This window comes from Sus scrofa, chromosome 14 (genome assembly GCF_054392235.1).
Source record: "Sus scrofa isolate SSC_HxYL_T2T_F1_AM1 chromosome 14, Sscrofa_HxYL_maternal_Yorkshire_Landrace_v2.0, whole genome shotgun sequence".
Taxonomy (NCBI): Eukaryota; Metazoa; Chordata; class Mammalia; order Artiodactyla; family Suidae; genus Sus; species Sus scrofa.
Window position 1 is genome coordinate 50,343,474 of NC_139396.1, and position 18,046 is coordinate 50,361,519.

General features: G+C 48.2%; 1 protein-coding gene across 13 annotated transcripts in view; it reads right to left on the bottom strand.

Annotated features, from left to right (window-relative positions):
- Positions 1-18,046, bottom strand: part of DNAH10 (dynein axonemal heavy chain 10) — a 154,053-nt gene that overhangs the window by 24,508 nt on the left and 111,499 nt on the right. For 12 of the 13 annotated variants that reach the window (XM_084995972.1, XM_021072226.2, XM_021072220.2 and 9 more), the window contains 8 exons: positions 17,674-17,845; positions 15,287-15,490; positions 13,940-14,020; positions 10,938-11,135; positions 10,270-10,431; positions 8,486-8,660; positions 1,948-2,129; positions 66-202 (listed from right to left, as the gene is read on the bottom strand). In XM_084995972.1, the coding sequence (XP_084852098.1) occupies positions 66-202; positions 1,948-2,129; positions 8,486-8,660; positions 10,270-10,431; positions 10,938-11,135; positions 13,940-14,020; positions 15,287-15,490; positions 17,674-17,845 (1,311 nt within the window). Of the gene's footprint in view, positions 1-7; positions 203-1,947; positions 2,130-8,485; positions 8,661-10,269; positions 10,432-10,937; positions 11,136-13,939; positions 14,021-15,286; positions 15,491-17,673; positions 17,846-18,046 lie in introns of those variants that run through there. The other variant, XR_014827217.1, reaches the window with a different exon arrangement.

The window sequence follows — 18,046 nt, forward strand, 5'->3', positions numbered from 1 at the left end:
ACATTAATTTTGACTTCAAAATGGTCTCTTGGCAGAAGTGTGTAGGTATCAAGGGTGGGTAATACCTTGTCTCTTTTGGGCTTGATTTCTCTAAAAACATCACAGTAGCCCATGACAGCTTCAACAAATTTCAGCATCCCCAGGCCTGCCTTGCTCACAGCTTCCATTTCCTCAGTCGTGGTATTAAGAGTCTTCAAGAGGCCTAGAGGTCAAAGACACAGGATTTCGATGAGTGGCGAGCTTCATCTTGGGAGAATAAAATGGAAAATAAATTGCTTATGAACAAAGTATGTGGAACAAGTTCCTTACTCTTTGGTAAATCTGGGAGCAGGATCTGGACCTCTCGCCCATGGACGACAGATAGATCCAACCCCAAATGAGTTTTGTGCAAGTGGATGTTTCAGATGTGAGTGGGCGGCACAGGTTACTGCCCCCAGGACGCAGGTGCCTCCATATGACACCCAGCAGCGCCTGGGGACGCAGGGCATCAGTGGGGACCTCCAACTAGGCACCGAGGTGGCTCAGAGCTGGCAGCTAATTGGGATTCATAGGTCATGAAGAGGCATCATCACCTCCACCACACCCTCACCCTGGCAGTAACTGCACATAAATGGGAAACCATCCAATCAAGATATGGGTAGAGAGAGTTCCCTGTTTTGTTTTTTTTTAATGGGTTATAGATTTTTAAAAATTTTTTATTAAAGTATAGCTGATTTACAATGTTCTGTCAATTTCTGCTGTACAGCAAAGTGACCCATAGTCATATATATATATATATACACACACACACACACTCCTGTTCTCATACTATCTTCCATCATGTTCTATCCTAAGTGATTGGATAGAGTTCCCTGTGCTGTACAGCAGGACCTCATTGCTTATCCATTCTAAATGGAATAGTTGGGTTTTTGTAGTTGCTATCTTTTGCTTTTCGTTTAGTTTGGTTTTTTTATTTTTTTGCTACTTTTTAATTTTTTCAAATGAAAATATAATTGATTCTTTTTGTTTTTAAGTGACTGGAAAAAAAAAAAGCATTGATGATGAAGTTGTGAATGAACCATCAGGATAAACAGGGACACGATGAACTTGTATTGCCTTTGACTAACATCATTCCCACTGGCTAAGCTCTGGGACAGGTCAGGAATCAGGCTCAGAGGGAAGGTGGGCACCTGTAACTGAAGAGAGGGCATGGCTGTGGGTGGCGCCCACTCCTGCTCCTCCTTGCCCATCCCCCAGGCAAGAGGCACAAGGGGAGAAGTCCAGGGTAGACCAGTTCTTGGCACTACCATGCCCCATCAGACAAGAGGGACAGTAGACAGGCCGGGCTGGGCTCCATAAGAAAAGTCATGTTCCCTACTATGGAGAACCAGCGCTGGGGCTGAATCAAACATCCATCGGGCATCTGCTGCCCATCCAGCAACCACCTTCCTTGTTTCATGCAACTATGCTGCCATCTTCCCCGGGGACAACTCATTCCCCCTCTCCCATCAGCAAAGCCAAGGGGACATCATTTGAACACAAGGGGAGAGTCTGCCTGTGACGAGCCCCCTCCTCACTCTCCATCCCTGCCCCAAAGACTGAGACACAGGTTGCAACCTAGCTATTCCTACATCTGGCTACACTTACCTCGGATATTTTTTTTAATGGCCGAACCCAAGGCAAGTGGAAATTCCCAGGCCAGGGACTGAATCTGAGCCACAACCATGACCTATGCTGTAGCTATGGCAATGCCGGATCCTTCAAACCCCTGCACTGGGCCAGGGATCGAACCTGCACCTCTGCAGCGACCTAAGCCACTGCAATCAGATTCTATATATTTTTTGGCTGTGCCTGCAGCATGCAAAAGTTCCAGGGCCAGGGATCAAACTTGTGCCACAGCAGCAACCCGCACCACAGCAGTGACAACGCCAGATCCTTAACCTGCTGAGCCACGAGGGAACTCCTCACCTCGGATATTTTTAACTTGGCCCTGGGTGATGGAATCAAAATCAATCTCCATCAGGGACCTCAGGAAGTTCGGGTCGGACATCATGCCTTTGGCAGTTTTCCAGTTGAGCTCTTTGTACCCCTTCATGATGAGGATGCACTCGCAGACGGTCTGCACCTGCTTCGGGGGCTTAGCAAAGGACCTGGGGAGACACGGAAACACACGTGGGTCAGATGCAGGATGCGGCCAGGATCTGGCCTGAACGAGAGTTATGGATAAAAACGTCTCCATCCAGAGTCATTTATTGGGGGTGATGCTGCTTGGAAACAAAGGAAGCCACGTCCCAACACCGACCGGCTCCTAGAGGTGGGCTTCTCCAAGGGCAGGGACAGGGTTTCCCCTATCAGGTGCCAGACCAGGCTCCTGGAACCTGACCAGCATCGGGAATACAGCAGGGTGTCATTAAGTGCAAACCCAGGCCGCCCCCGAGCATCTGAACTGGTGGGTCAGGGTGGAGCCTGAGAATCTGTGCTTTCGATTACACCCTGGGGTGATCCCTCAGACTCTAAGCGGCAGCCACTGTCATTACTGTCATTAACATCATCACCATCCTATTTTCCGTCAGGACTCAGGTGCTTGGCTAGCCTGTCTGTGTCCACACAGCCCGTGGGGCCTGGGCTCCTTCAGGCTATGGCAATTGATGTCTCCGTCTTTGATGAAGCCAGACTATCACTCTGCTGCTGCAACACACTGACGTCCACACCCTTGGCCCTCCAGGGAACTGGAGGCCCGACAGGAACAGGAGAAGGAACATCAGCATCGGCGCAAAGGCCTGAGAAGGAGCGGGTCACACACTGTACCCCGTGGGGGCACCAGGCTGCCAGCTGCCTGGCCAAGTCCATAGAAGCTACATGAGTGGTACAGACACCATAGCCGTGAAGGTGACAGAATCAGAAGGAAAACACTGAAGGAGCTCCCTGGTGGCTCAGCGGGTTAAGCATCCAGTGTTGTCCCTGCCGTGGCATGGTTTTCATCCCTAGCCTTGGAACTTCCGCATGTCACAGGTGCAGCCAAAAAATATATAAAATTTAAAAAAGAAGAAGAAGGAAAACAATGAAGAAAAGGCAAAAGAAAGGAAGAGAGGAGAGAAGGAGGTAACAGAGCCCCCTCCGGGGCATGGCACAGCCAGGGGAGAGGCCGGGGTGCCCCAGAGGAGGAGAGGGAGGATGGGGGAGAGAGACAGAGACAGAGAACAATCCGACCGCATAGCAGTGTGGAGACTCTCTGAACCCCAAACCCCCACCCCTCCTGGCCCTGGACCCCAACCCACTGGCCTGCAGACGAGGAAGCCACACAGCACAAGGACAAGCCAGGGCAATGACTCCAGCATAAAGCCCAACAATTAAAGTAATGATCCTGAGTCACCAGCGAAAGGTTCAATTATGCCAGCGTTAGGTGCTTATGAAAACGGTGATGCTGTCAACCGTTTTTAAAAGGCTCCCTCAGGGTCGATGAAGGCCAGGCCCAGGCCATGGCTCTCTGAATAATCCGAGGGGGAGAGAACCAGTGAGATATTTTCCAACACAAGATGGAAAAAGCCTCGGGGCAGGGTGGGTCCTGAGCCCTTGGGCAAGTTAGGAATGATCCAGGGTTCTCAGTGTTCCCCATCTATCAAATGGGTTGAGGAGCTGGAACCTTCCATCTCCCCAAACCTTTGAATCTATGAAAATGAAGTTCTCTGGAAGAAAAAAAAAAAACAAAAAAACAAAGGCGTTCCTTGGTGGCTCAGAGGATTAAGGATCTAACATAGTCATTGCTGTGGCTTAGGTTAGATCCCTGGCCTGGGAACCTCTCAATGCCGCAGGCATGGCCAAGAAAAAAAGAAAGAAAGAAATGGGGGAAAAAAGAAAAAGAAAAAGAAGTTCTCTGTTTACAAACCAGTCCCAGGAACCTCGTTTATACAGAATACAGTGCTGTACTGCCAGGTAACTGAGGGGTCCCAAATACTAAGGTCACAAGTCTGAGAAATGAAAACATTTCTGTTTCAAGTGGTTCCTGTCTTTTATCACAAAAGAAACCCAGGCAGAGAGAGAGGGGATGACAGGCTGCCTTCCCTGGAGGAGAATAACCATTACAAACCCCACTCCCCTCCTCCCCTCACTCCACCCCAGACAGTCTGTCTCTGCTTCTCCCTCCAGCCACGCTCCTTCCAGCTCCTGCCGCTAGCCTCCATCCAACATTTCAGTTCAAATGTCGCTTCCTGGGGTTCACCTTTCCTGACTGCCCAGCCCCCAGACAGGGTCAGGTCCCCCGTTGTCCACAGTCATAGCAGTAAAGACCCTCCCCTACTAACCCCCTACCAGGCGATTTTACTGTATATGTGAGATTCCCATGTGCACACCCGAGCCTCCCCCAGACCATGGGCTCCATGCAGCAAAGACCCCCTGCCTGGCTCGCTGCCCCTCAGCCCCAGGGCCAGGGCAGGGTGGGTGGGCGGCAGGCGCTCAGTGACTATTGAATGGAGGAAAGGAAAGAAAGTCACATCGCAGGCCAGTCACAAAGGGAGCCTTTTATACACCAGAGAAACATTCACCTCTAATCTTCATTCCTCCTAATCTTTCTGCCTTAACACTTAATGATTTCTACGAAAGGGATTGAGCATTAGAGAAAGGAAGTGCTATTTAAAGAATTAAAGGATTATGAAGTTGTCAGGACGTTGGTGCTGGCTCATCACCCTTAACATCCAAATGGCCTAAACAAAGCCAGATTGCAATCCTCTAGAGCCAAACTCACATCAAACCCAAGGGAAAACCCCAAAGAGATCAAAGATTTAAACATAAACAGCTAAACAGGAGGAAACCTTGGGGAAGTTATTTTACAGTTTATCAGAGGCAAGGCCTTTTAAGAATGAGGTAATATCCAAAAGCCACAAAATAAGACTCTGCTAAAACCTGCCACATGCGAATAAAAATTTACGTACGGCAAACACAAACACAAACCTCCTAAAGTCAAATGGCTGATGACAAACTGGGAAAATTATCTGCAAGTCGCATCACTGAAAAAGCTAATCTCCCCATTATATAACAAGTCCCTTGGGAGTTCCCTGGTGGCCTAGCAGTTAAGGATTTGGCATTATCACTGCTGTAGCTCAGATTCAATCTCTGGACCAGGAACTTAAGCATGCCATGGGCCTGACGAAAAAAAATTTTTAAAAAAAAGCTCTTGGAAACAGACAAGAAAAAAAAAAGCTAGAGTAACAACAGCAATCCAGCAGATTGCTGGACAAAGTACATAGGGAGTTCACAGAAAATGAAATATACAGGACACTAACACATATTTTTCACATATGAAAAAAAAAGCCAGCCTCACTCATCGTAAGGGAAATGCACACTAAAACTACATCAATACCGTTTTTCTTCTATAAAACAAGCAAAATTCCAACTGTTTAGTAGTGCCCTCTGTTGGTGAGGCTATGAAAAAGCAGGCACTCATATGGATGGCCATGGGGCTATAAATTGGTTCCAACTCTGTGGAAGGCACAAGGCAACAGCTTTAGACCTAGCAAATGCACACACCTTTGAACCCAGCAATTCCACTTCTGCAAATGCATCCTTCCCGTGGTCTTTCCCAGGTGCAGAGTGAAGTAAGGCAGGGTTATTCTTTGCTACACTGTTTCTAAAGGCAAAGGACTGGAAATCAGCTAAAACACAAACTGGGAAAATCACAAACTGGGAAACCACAAACTGGGGCTGATGAAATAAAGGATGGCATGGCTCTCCAATGAAATGTGATGGGCTACTTTTCAATATTGAGAAAATTCCCATACAGCAACATGCAAAAGATCTCCAAGGTGTCCAGTAATGTTAAACGAAAAAGCCAAGACCCAGAAAAATATGTACAGTGTATTGCCAAGTACATATATCTTTTTTTTTTTCCGGTCTTTTTAGGGCCGCACTTGCGGCATGTGGAGGTTCCCCAGCTAGAGGTCGAATTGGAGCTGTAGCCACCGGCTTGGGCCACAGCCACAGCAACACTAGATCTGAGCCGTGTCTGCAACTTACATCGCAGTTCAGATTCTTAACCCACTGAGCAAGGCCAGGGATCGAACCGGAATTCTCATAGATACTAGTCAGGCTCATTACTGCAGAGCCACAATGGGAACTCCAACCAACAGTATTTTAAAAGGAAAAAAAAAAGAATATACAGGTATCCCTTTTGCTACAATGCTTAGAATCCAACGTTGGGAACTGAAGAGTCATTAGTGTATCCGGTGGCCTTGAACATGCACAAAAACCCTGAATGGACATATGAGAAATAGATACATGGTATGGGGGAGCAGAGCTACGCTGATGGGGGACAGGTGAGAGGGGGCCTTTCAAAGCATGTCATTGTGATGATGGAACCGTGATCCTGGCTAATGTTTACACGGTACTGACCATGTGCTCAACTCAGTTCTGAGAGCTCTTTACATTTGATCCTCGTAACAAACCTGGTGCTATAAGAACAATTTATTATCACCCACATTTTACTCACCAGGAAACTGCAGCACAGAGAGGTGAGGTGACTTGCCAAAGGTCACACAGCCAATAAAAAGGAAAGCCATGAATGAAAATGTTCCCTGTTCCAATAATGACTTTTTTAGGTGGTAGGCCACTTTCACTTTCTCAGGGGTGAACTGGGCACCCCTCTGACATCTGCGTCAGGGGTGGTAGAGGCACCCTGTCTAACTGCAGGGGACACATAGCAAGCTTTCCATCTTGTCCCACAGAAACCCCCCCTTCCTCCCACCTTGGAGTGTTGAGGGGATGGACTCACAACCCCTCCTTCCAAACACATCCCCCTCAAAAAAATCCTTCTCAACTCTCTACCCTCACAATGTTTTTATGCTGCTGACCTGGGAGCAGTGGCCCAAATCCATATAAGTGGTCGTTGGACATTTCCCTTGAAAATGTGCACGCAGCTGGTCTCTCCCACAGCTCAGCTGCGTATGCATTTCTACTTTGCTGTGGTACACCAGTCTAAACTTCCAACATATACTACTGCAGTTAAAACATCCACCTGGAGCTCCCATTGTGGCTCAGCAGGTTAAGAACCCAACTGGTATCCATGAAGATGTGGGTTTGACCCCTGGCCTCAACCAGTGGGTTAAGGATCTGGCATTGCCATGAACTATGGCATAGGTCACAGATGAAGCTCAAATCTGGTATGGCTGTGGCTGTGGTGTAGGCTGGCAGCTGCAGCTCCCATTTGACCCCTAGCCTGGGAACTTCCATGTGCTGCACATGTGGTCCTAAAAAGAAAAAAAAAAAAAATCCACCCTTAGGGAGTTCCCTGGTAGCCTAGCAGTTAAGGATTTGGCCTTGGCACTGCTGTGGCTTGGATTTGATCCCTGGCCCAGGAAGTTCTGCAGACTATGGGCGTGGCATGAATGAATGAGTGAATGAATGAATGAATAAAATGTCTACCCTCATACCTTCATTGGAATCACACCACAAAATCTCTGAAATCATGACCTCTTGCATCTCCAGATAACCTCCCGAGAGTTACTCAGCCCCTGCCCTGGAACCGGCTGAACCTTCTGTTCCAGTCCACGAGTCTCACCAATGAGCCGACAGCCAGAGCACGGCCTTGGACAAGGGATGCTGCTCAGCCCTTAGGAAAAGAGCGACGCTCAGATGAGCAGCACCATCTCGCCAGGAACACAAAACAGAGAGTCAGCTTGCACCTGGACACAGAAGTCTCTCTCACATGAGACCTGACTATGTGGCCAAAAGGATGGAAACCCGTCAGGAAACGAGGACAAGATGGGGCATGAGGAGAGGAGAGAGCTGAGGTTCCTAGTCCAGGGATAGTGTGAGGGGCCAGTCTGCACAAGGACGGGGGCGGGGTGGGGGGGTGCTGGCAGACAGGACATGGTTTCCTCCTGGATCCGCCCGAGACACTAAGCTTACCAATGAGAACCCTTTACAGCGCCCTAGGGAGGCCATGTCATGGGAGTGAGAAGCTCGCCCACACCCCCTCCAGCAGGCCCCTCTTCCTGACACCAGGAGAGCCCCCCAGTGGTAGGGGATGGAGTCACTTTACAGATTGACTTGCATTATGCCAATAAAGACTCACTCTCCCCACCCTCCAAAGCCCATGTGGCTAGAAATGGATGAGGGCATTTCCCAGGTGCTCTCAGCCTGTGGTACCCCTTGCCCAGCCAGGGCCCTCCTCTTTCAGGACAGACACTTGTGTCACATTCCCATGAAGAAGACCCACTTACACATCTCCTACACAGCACCTTCTGGAACCCAGTCTCCTTCTATCAGTTGGCCTGGGTTCAAGGCCAAGAGGCTGTTCTACCTACTGGTTAGGGAGCGGGGCCTGGGGCAAGTCACCTCACCGCCCTGGCCTGACTTCTTCCCTCATCTGCAAATGAAGATGACAATAATCCCCACCATGGAAAAGGGCTGGGCACAGTGGCCGGCGCAGAAATGCCAAACCACCTTGGTTATTGCAATTACTGTCAGGCATGAGGCTGGTGGCCAGGCACACTTGGAGATGGCAACCTGTTACCTAATCTCGGTCACATCTGATTTGTCCAGCTTCTGCAGCTCCAGCTTGGCGGCTTCCAGGATCGGCATGACCTCGGCAAGGGCTGTTTCAGCCTCCGTCTTCTCCACCGCGATGATCTTGTTTTGCTCCTCTATCTCCATGGCTTTTTCTTCCGCCAGTTTCTTCTTTTCCTCCGCTGTGGATGGAAGGAGGAGGTTGGTGAAATTCCTGGGCAAGGGGCATGGGCAGAATGGACCACTGCTATGGGGCCAAAGCAGCGCAACCCCCAGAGGTGGGTGCTGGGTGTAGGGGGTCAAGTGAGCTTCCTCCAATATGGCGGCCTTGCGTGTTCCCACTGGAAAGGGAATCCCCATGGCACCTGGCATCCCCAACATAGGGACAGCTGCTGCGACTCTGAGCCTCCTTGACTGGCCCACCTGCAACCCACCTGCTCCATCCCACAAGATTGGCCCTGCTTGGCCAGGGTTAGCTGAGGACGCCAGGCTGCCCTCCCCACCCCACTGGCTCTCCAGGATCTCTCTGCCTCTGCATCACCTCTGTTCACCCCGCCCAGCTCAAAAGCCACCCTCTTCAAGGCCACTCTCCATCTCGTCATGCTGTTTGTCGGCTTCATGACACTAATCACAATCTGAAACGTCATCTGATTACTGGTCGTTGATTGGCTCCACTCAAGAAATGTAAGCATCTCCCTGAGGGCTGGTACCCCAGCATTTAGAACAAGGCTTGGCTCAGGGTAGAGGTCGGGGGTTGAACAGTACCCTCCTCAAAATCACGGCTGCCCAGAAACTCAGAACGCCAGCTTCTTTGGAAAGAGGGTCTTTGCAAAAGTAATTAGTTAACACAAGTCATACTGGGTTAGGGTGTGACCAAGAAGGTCAGTGGAAGATAAGGCAGCAGAGAGGGAAGAAGGTCATATGATGATGGAGGCAGAGATTGCAGGCATGGGTCCACAAGCCCAAGACTGCCTGGGATTGTCAGTCACCACCAGAAGCTAGAAGAAGCAACGGGGTTCCTCCCCTAGAGCCTGTGGAGGGAGCAAGGCCCTGCCAAGATCTTCATTTCAGACTTCTAGCCTCTGGAACAGTGAGAACAAATAAATATCTGGTTTGTTTGTTTATTTATGTATGTATCTATTTTCTTCTTAGGGCCACACCTGTCGCATATGGAGGTTCTAAGGCTAGAGGCCAAATTGGAGCTGCAGCTGCCAGGCTACACCACAGCCACAGCAACGTGGGATCTGAGCTGCATCTGCGACCTACGTGGCAGCTTGTGGTAACACCGGATCCTTAACCTACTGAGCAAGGCCAGGGGTTGATGCATCCTCATGGATACTAGTCGGGTTCTTCACCTACTGAGCCACAACAGGAACTCCACAGGCTGGGGTCAATTTAAACCAACTCAGTTCACTAGCTCATTGAGGATGAAGGACAGCTGGTAGCTTGAGCTGTCAATGCTCAAGCTACCAGCTGTGTGGGTCCTGCCTATGATAGGATCCGAGTGCCTATTCCAGGGGGGCTTGATGCTTCTGCAGAAAAAAAGAGCAATGGAAGGGTCAAAAGATGCCAGTTCCCAGAGCTCCCTGGTGGCTCAGTGGGTTAAGGATCTCACATTGTCACTGCTGTGGCTTGGGTTCAATCCTTGACCTAGGAAATTGTACATGCTGCGGACATAGACGAAACAAACAAACAAACCAGTTCTTACAAGTGGCTTCCCAGGAATGTCCCCCAGTGAAGCCCTGTCCTTTTTTGGGGGATCCCCACCCCCAGAGCTGGCCCTGCACTCACCTATGGCGGTGTTGGTGGCGATCTCCTCCAGCAGGGCCTCGCAGGCAGCTGACTTCTCTGCCAGCACGATCTTCTGCTCGGCCAGCTTCTGGTTCAGCTCATCCAGCTGGATGGTGGCCTCCTTCAGCTTGTCCAGCCCCCCCTCCAGACGCTTGCACTGAGCTGAGGAAAAGCAACACAGGCTTTTACGGTCAAGGGGGCGCTGTTCCCAGCACCCCAAGCAAGTATGCCAGTGCAATGCATCCAGCTTGGGCTCACTGGGGCAAAAATCATTTTCATGAGATGTCAAGCATCCATTGCCATTTTGGGATGGCATCTCCCAAAATGAATATATTTCTGAAAACAGCTCTTCGTTTGGCCAGCAGCCAGAGGCAGCGTATTTATAAATGGCATTTTCCAATAGAGCACAATGCTCTAGTGCAATGAAAATTGAGAGCTCGTAAGCGCATGGCCTAACCCAGAAAAATTAAAATAAAACATGCCAGGGCCCTGCCCACACAGACGAACCACTCTTTGAAATGCAAAATCCAAAATATGCTCTGCTTTGCCTCAATCCTGAGTATGCTCCAGCTTGCTAAGAAGCATCTGCTTCAGCAAAAGATCAGCATTTGGATCCTTGCTCGTAAGTAATAACCATTCCTGTTAACTGTCCCATTCTCAGGTCTTACCTATATTATACTGCGTTTTCTCATCCAGCAATTTTGAATATGTGTTAATAAAATCAAGGTAGTTCTTGGGAGTTACGTAGTTGCTGCGTCTCAGTTTCTGTAGAAACTGTTTGCTGAATTCGCCCACCGATTCGTGGACCAAAACAACATGTTCTACCAGATCTTCTATATTTTCGACAGGGATCATCGGATTAGTCCCTGCAGAGGAAGGAATGGAAAAGTGTGGCTCTCAAAGAAAGGAAATGAGCAGTTCCTTAAAAAGTTAACTATGGAATTCCCATGGGACCCAACAAGTCCACTCCTGTGTTCCCAAAAGAACCGAAAAATGGACTTTAGCAGATTCTTGGATGCCAATGTTCATAGTAGCACTACTCACAGTAGCAAAAGTGGAAACCACCCAGGTGTCCACCAAAGGTTGGATGGATAAACAAAACATGGTCTCTCCATGCGTGGAATATTATTCAGCCTTAGAGAAGAAGGAAATTCTGACACATGGCACAACGTGGATAAGCCTGGAAAACGTGCTAAGTAAAAGAAGCCAGACACGAAAGGGCAAATGTTGCATGATCTGACTTACATGAACTATCTATTGACTTACACGAACTATCTAGAATCAGCAAATTCATGGAGACATAATCAGAGGTTACCAGGGGCTGGGGGTGGGAGAACAGAGAAGTGAGTGGTTAATGGGGACAGAGTTTCAGTTTTAAAGACGAGGAAGGTTCTAGAGGTGGATGGTGGTGATGATTGCACAGCATTGTGAATGTAATTAGTGTTAACACTGCACACTTAAAATGGTTAAAATGGAAAATTTTATGTTACATATCTTTTACCATAATAAAAATGACAGGAAAATGTTTTAACAAAAAAGAAAGGCAAGGAGTTCCCATGGCAGCACAGCAGAAATGAACCCGACTGGTATCCCTGAGGATGCGGGTTCGACCCCTGACCTCAATCAGTGGGTTAAGAATCCAGCATTGCCAAGAGCTATGGTGTAGGTCGCAGAGGCAGCTCAGATCTGGTGCTGCTGTGGTTGTGGGTTAGGCCGGTAGCTGTAGCTCCAATTCAACCCCTAGCCTGGGAACTTCCACATGCCGTAGGTACGGCCCTTAAAAAAAATTTTTTTTTAAGTAAAAGAAAGAAGATCAGCTATCGCTTGTGAGTGGCTTTTCTGGACCACAGTACAGATTCACACTCTGGCAATTTCTCTAACACAGAAAGCCAATTCTCTTTCCCTACTGGTAGGAAGGTCTGTCTCCCTAAAGGCTGAGGCACTTATGTGAGAAGCACCTGAGATTCCAGGAGAGAAATCCACCCAGTGTACCAGGCACATGTTGGGCACAAGGTAGGCCTTCCTATACATCTGCTGTAAGAATTAATAATCACTCCTGGTGCCAAAATCACCTTGCTCAAATTATCTCACAGATTGCAAAATACCATCACCTCAAAGCAGAACATGAGGAAGACTGGTCAAAAGTATGCATTCATCCATATTCTGCCTTTTTTTGCCGGGGGGAGGTGGTCAAGGCACATGGAAGTTCCAGGCTAGGGGCCAAATCAGAGCTGTAGCTGCCAGCCTATGCTGCAGCCACAGCAGTGTGGGAATCTGAGCTTCGTCTGTGACCTATACTGCAGCTTATGGCAACACCAGATCCTTAACCCACTGAACAAGGCCAGGGATCAAACCCTCATCCTTATGGATACTAGTTAGGTTTGTTACCACTGAGCCACAAGGAGAACTCCCAGATTCTGCATATTTGATCTCAAATTATACCAAGGGGTCAGCAACCCACAGCCCATGGCCCAATTTTATGGCACACATGGAAAGCTTTGCCTCACAAGTATCCATACCTAATGGGCAGATCCATACCTATTCATTCCAATAATGGTAATATCTTCTAAGGGAAGCAATTCTAAGCAAATTCCACTTGGTATGATTTATGATACTGAACCACTGAATACTGAAAGCAAACCTAAGTGCTAATACCCGGAGATGGCAAACAAGACTGTGAAAGTTCAGGTGCATCTACATGAGGATTGGCAACATACAGCCCACAGGACAAATCTGGCCCGCCGACTATTTTTGTAAATAAAGTTTTATTTACACACAGCCATGCCCACTCATTTACATATTGTCTATGGCTGCTTTCCTAATGCAATGGTGGAACTGAGCAGTTGCAACAGAGACCATACAACCCACAAAGCTGAAAATATTTATCTGGTCCTTTACAGAAAATTTGCTGATCCCTGAGTTATATCATTAGGAAAGAGGCATTCTCTTAGCCTCCTTCCCCACCTCAAACTGCAACCTGCCTATAGAATAGGACTAGTTACGTATTTATTAAATACATATTTATAAGGCTGACACTATTTACACGGTCGGCCAGTGTCATAAATCTGCTCGAGTTAGGTTTAGATAAAAAGTTTTTCCTCAAAGATAAATAGGCTTGCTTTCTTATTTTGAAGACTAAAATTAATAACCAAGGCCTTAGGGGTTTGAAATTTTAAAGCAAATGCAGCACTGAGGGATAACTGGTTTACCAAAAGGTCCTTCAGGCATCCTTGGGTTTAGGGATTAGCACACTTTTTCTACCAAGAGCCAAACAGTAAACATTCAGGCTGTGTGGCCCGTACAGCCTCCATGGCAATTACTCAACTTTGTGGATGCAGCATAAAAGCCAACAGACAGTATGTTCATTAACTGGGTTCCAACAAAACTTCATCTACCAAAGCAAGGGGTGAGTGCAGGCCAGGGTTGCTAACCCCTCCTTTGGTTGATACCTAGTCAATTTTTATCCTACATTGTCCTTGTAGATCCCTTGAAATCTCTTTGGACTAAAACACTACGTACACCCAAAAGACACTAATACACTAAAACACCATTTGTGACCATGGGCGTTAATGACGAAGGAATTGGCTGGACCAAAATTCAAAGTCAGAAGAAGGATGACAAACTGCTTTGCTGTACTGTTACTGTGGTCCCTGTATGAGTTGTCACTTACCTAAAAATGACTTAGCAACTGCATGCAGAGCTTGGGAAGGCCAGGGCATGAACCAGTCAATACCAGTGTTATTTACTAGACCTTGAAAAGAAAAGGAGATAAAAGAGATGATCCCTCTGCAACTCTGAGACACTCAGAGCATGGATACAATCTTTGGTACCCAGCAAACTGGTGAATGAGCTGGATGTGTCAAAATAATGATCGAAAGCAGGATTTTGAAACAGACTTACAGACATAGAGAACAGACCTATGGTTGCCAAAGGGAAGGGGGAGGGAGTGGAACGGACTAAGAGTTTGGGGTTAGTAGATGCCAACTAATCCATTCAGAATGGAGAAGCAATGAGGTCCTGCTGTACAGTACAGGGAACTCTATCCAATCACTTCTGACAGAATATGATAGAAGATATGAGAAAAAGAATATATATATATATATTCTTTTATGGCTGAGTCACTCTGCTGTATGGTAGAAACTGACAGAACATTGTAAATCAACTATATTTTAATTTAAAAAATATTTTTAAAGCAGGGTTTCTCAGCCTCAGCACTATTGACATCTGGCTAGTCAATCATCCGGGGTGGGGCTCTCTGTACACTGTAGGATCTTTAGCAGCATCCTGGCCTCTATCAATTAGATAGGGTTGTCTTTTTTTTTTTTTTTTTTTTTAAGGGCCGCACTCGTTGCAAATGGAGGTTCCCAGGCTAGGGGTTGGATCAGAGCTACAGCTGCTGGCCTATGCCACAGCTACAGCCATACCAGATCTGAGCTGCATCTGTGACCTACACCATGGCTCACGGCAATGCTGGATCCTTAACCCACAGAACGAGGCCAGGGATCGAACCTGCGTCCTCATGGATGCCAGTAGAATTCATTAACTCCTGAGCCACGACAGAAACTCCACAATCAGATAGAGTTGTATACTCCACTGCTCCCAGTTGTAACAGCCAAAAAATGTCTCCAGGCATTGACAACTGTCCCCTGGGGGAACAAAACTGCTCCCCACCTGAGAACCTCTGTTCTAGGGGCAGGTACTTCCACCTTCCATGAGTCTGCCAGAATATTTCCCAATGGAAGGGAACAGGGAGCCCTGCCTCACCTCCTCTGGGCCTTGTACCTGGGACCAGCGTTTCCAGGTGTTGGAAGACATCAGCCTCCTATCAGCAGTGCCAGAGCCTTTTGGCAACTGTGAGAGGTGGCTCGGGGCTGATCCTACGGGGTAGGGTCCAAATTTCAACCTAATGTCATGTGTCACTTTGCTGGTGGAACCTCAAGGTATGTGTCATTCCCTCCTCAAGGCATGAGCCCTGCTGAAGGGCGAAACCAGATTTGCAGCCTCTGCTCAAGGGCACCTGGGAAATTCCTGCAGCGGGTCCTCAGAGTGTCCCCCACCGGCGACATGCCCAGGACAATATGCAGGTTATTTGCACTCTTGTTCACAAAGTACTGCCACACAGACTCCTTGGCCGGGCCCATCCCTTGCTTCAAAGCCTCTTGTCCAATCTGACTGAGGACTGACTCCTTTTCCTCTTCTGGAAAAAGCGCCGGCACGATTCCTAGAAAACAAAGACAAGGGTCTTTTTTTTTTTTTTTTTTTTTTTTTAAGTCTCTGGGTTATTATCTCTCTGGGCACTGACATGGCAGAAGGATAGCGTCACAAAAGAGTAGTAGATGCCAGATCCAAAAGCCAGGGCCTGGGTCCCGACTCTGAGCCCCAAGGCTCACCTGGGAGGGTTAACATGAGTATCAAGGCAGGAGTTCTCAACTAGGGACAATTTTTCCCTCCCCAAAAGACATTTGGCAGTGTCTGGAGACATTTTTGGTTGTGCCTGTGCCTGTGCGTGGGTGTGTATGTGTGTGTCAGGGGTGGTACTAACAGCATCTAGTGGGTAGAAGACAGGGATGCTCCTAAACATCCCATAATGCCCAGGACAGCACCGCCCCCCCCCCCCCCGGCAAAGAATTGCCCAGTCCCTAATGTCATTCGTGCCAAGGGTGAGACCCAAAGCCTTCGTGCTGCAGCAAAGCATGAGGGCTTCAGAGATACTTGACCTCGATCATTTGGAATACTATTAAATGGGCCCACCAGACCCCACTCGGTCTTCATAGAAAACACAACATGAGCTCTGCAGTGGGGGTTACAGAGAACAGGGCTGACACTTACATTCACGCTTAGGAGCTTGTGATCCACCTAGAATATGCTGCTGACCCAAGGGCATGTGTGCTAAATGCCAAGTAGGCAGCCTGGACCACGGGTGCCCCAGGCATTGAGGAGATAGGAAATCTCCACCATCAAGGAGGCTTTTGGAGGAGGGAGACCTTGCAAGGCACCAGAGCTAAATCTGGGGGGAATGTTTTCTTGGTGGCAACTGGAAAGTGACATTCTGCTGTTTGTGCCCCCAATCCTCATCCATCCCTCCATTCCTTGTCATAGGTCCCTCTTTTCCTCTGGAGAACTGCTTCCCATCCATTCTAAGTCTGGATGTGGTGTTGCATCAGTCCGACTAAAGTGATTGGCTGAAGGACAGGCATGTGACCTGAGATAGCCAATGAGAGCCCTGCCTGGCACTTAGGCCACACCTCCTGGGAAGAAGAAATCCTTACTCATTGGGCTGAGCAAAGAGGATGCAAGCCTGCAGCTTCTAGTGCCATTTTAAAAAACTACTTTGGGAGAACCCAAGAATGTAAATAAAAGAAAAACAGTAAAGCCAAGAATGGGAGAAGGGCCAGTTCATGATGATATCATTTGAACACCCAAATTCAACCCCGACTTTTTCTGTTTCAAGAATCAGTCTTCATTTCCTTCATTTCCCCTTAATTTCACATTAGCCAGTTTGAGTTGAGCTTCTCACTTGCAACCATGGAGGATGAAAAGGGAGGGAGAAAGAGAGTGTGCCAGGTATGGGTAAGCTGCATAGGCAGGATGCAAAGACTATATCCAAGAAATGAGAAGAGAAAGGCAGCTAGACTGCTGAGAAAGAAATTGGTCCATAGAGACCCAGAGCAAAGAAAATACAAATGCAACGTGCAGAGAGTGGATCTTAGGAAGCGGGAAGATCAATACAGAGATGTCTGTGAAAAGTCAAGGTCAGATATGATAAGGGTCTGATTTAGACGATAAAGGGAATGCAAGGGAGGGAGCAATCTTCAGAGACAAAAAAGAATTCACAAATGTGGGAGAGGTTAGGAGTCGACACACTCTGAGGTTTAGGCCTGATGAAAGTTACAATAATTAAATAAATGGAGGCATGCAGGGGAGAGCCCCCTCAAGACAAGAAACAGCAAGATTCTGGCTAGTTGGGCTTTGGGGGGTTTTGTTGTTTGTTTGTTTGTTTTCTTTTTTGGCCACCCTGAGGCATATGGAGTTCCTGGTCCAGGGATCAGATCCAAGCCGCAGTTGTGACCTATGCCACAGCTGTGGCAACACCAGATCTTGAACCCACTGTGCCAGGCCAGGGATCAAACCCACAGCCTGATGCTCCCAAGATGCTGCCCATCCCATTGCACCACAGCGGGAACTCCTGTGGGAGGTGCTTTAAGAAAGTAATGCTTGGGGAATTCCTTTGTGGTGCAGTGGGTTAAGGATCCAGCGTTGTCACTGCAGTAGCTCTGGTTGTTACCATGGCTTGGGTTCGATCTCTTGCCCAGAAACTTCCACATGCCACAGGCCAAAAAAACCACAATGGTCATGCTTATTTATCAGACCGCCTCAGTTGAAAGCTGAGCGGCATCCAGGTACCTGAAGTGAGCATGTTGTTGATGAGCTCCAGGAAGCCCTCCTCGGCCACATGGGCATCCGTGAACAGGAAGATCATCATCTTGTTCTCAATGCCGAGCTTCAGGTAAAGGTTCTTCAGATCTTCCCGGAAATTGTTCTCAGAGTAGCCCCGGCTCAGGAGGATCTCAAATACCTGCCGACACAGAGCAGAGCACCCTCATGAGACCACCAGTCTGCGGGAGGGTATCATGTTCAGTGCAGACAGAGACAACAGTTCCCAGCAGCGCGGCTCGGGGCCTGAAGGCACCGTCGGGCTGAGCCACTGTCCAAGAGGGACCAGGGACGGCAAAACTGGGGGATCTGGGCCATTTTCACAAAATGCGATTGAGAAACG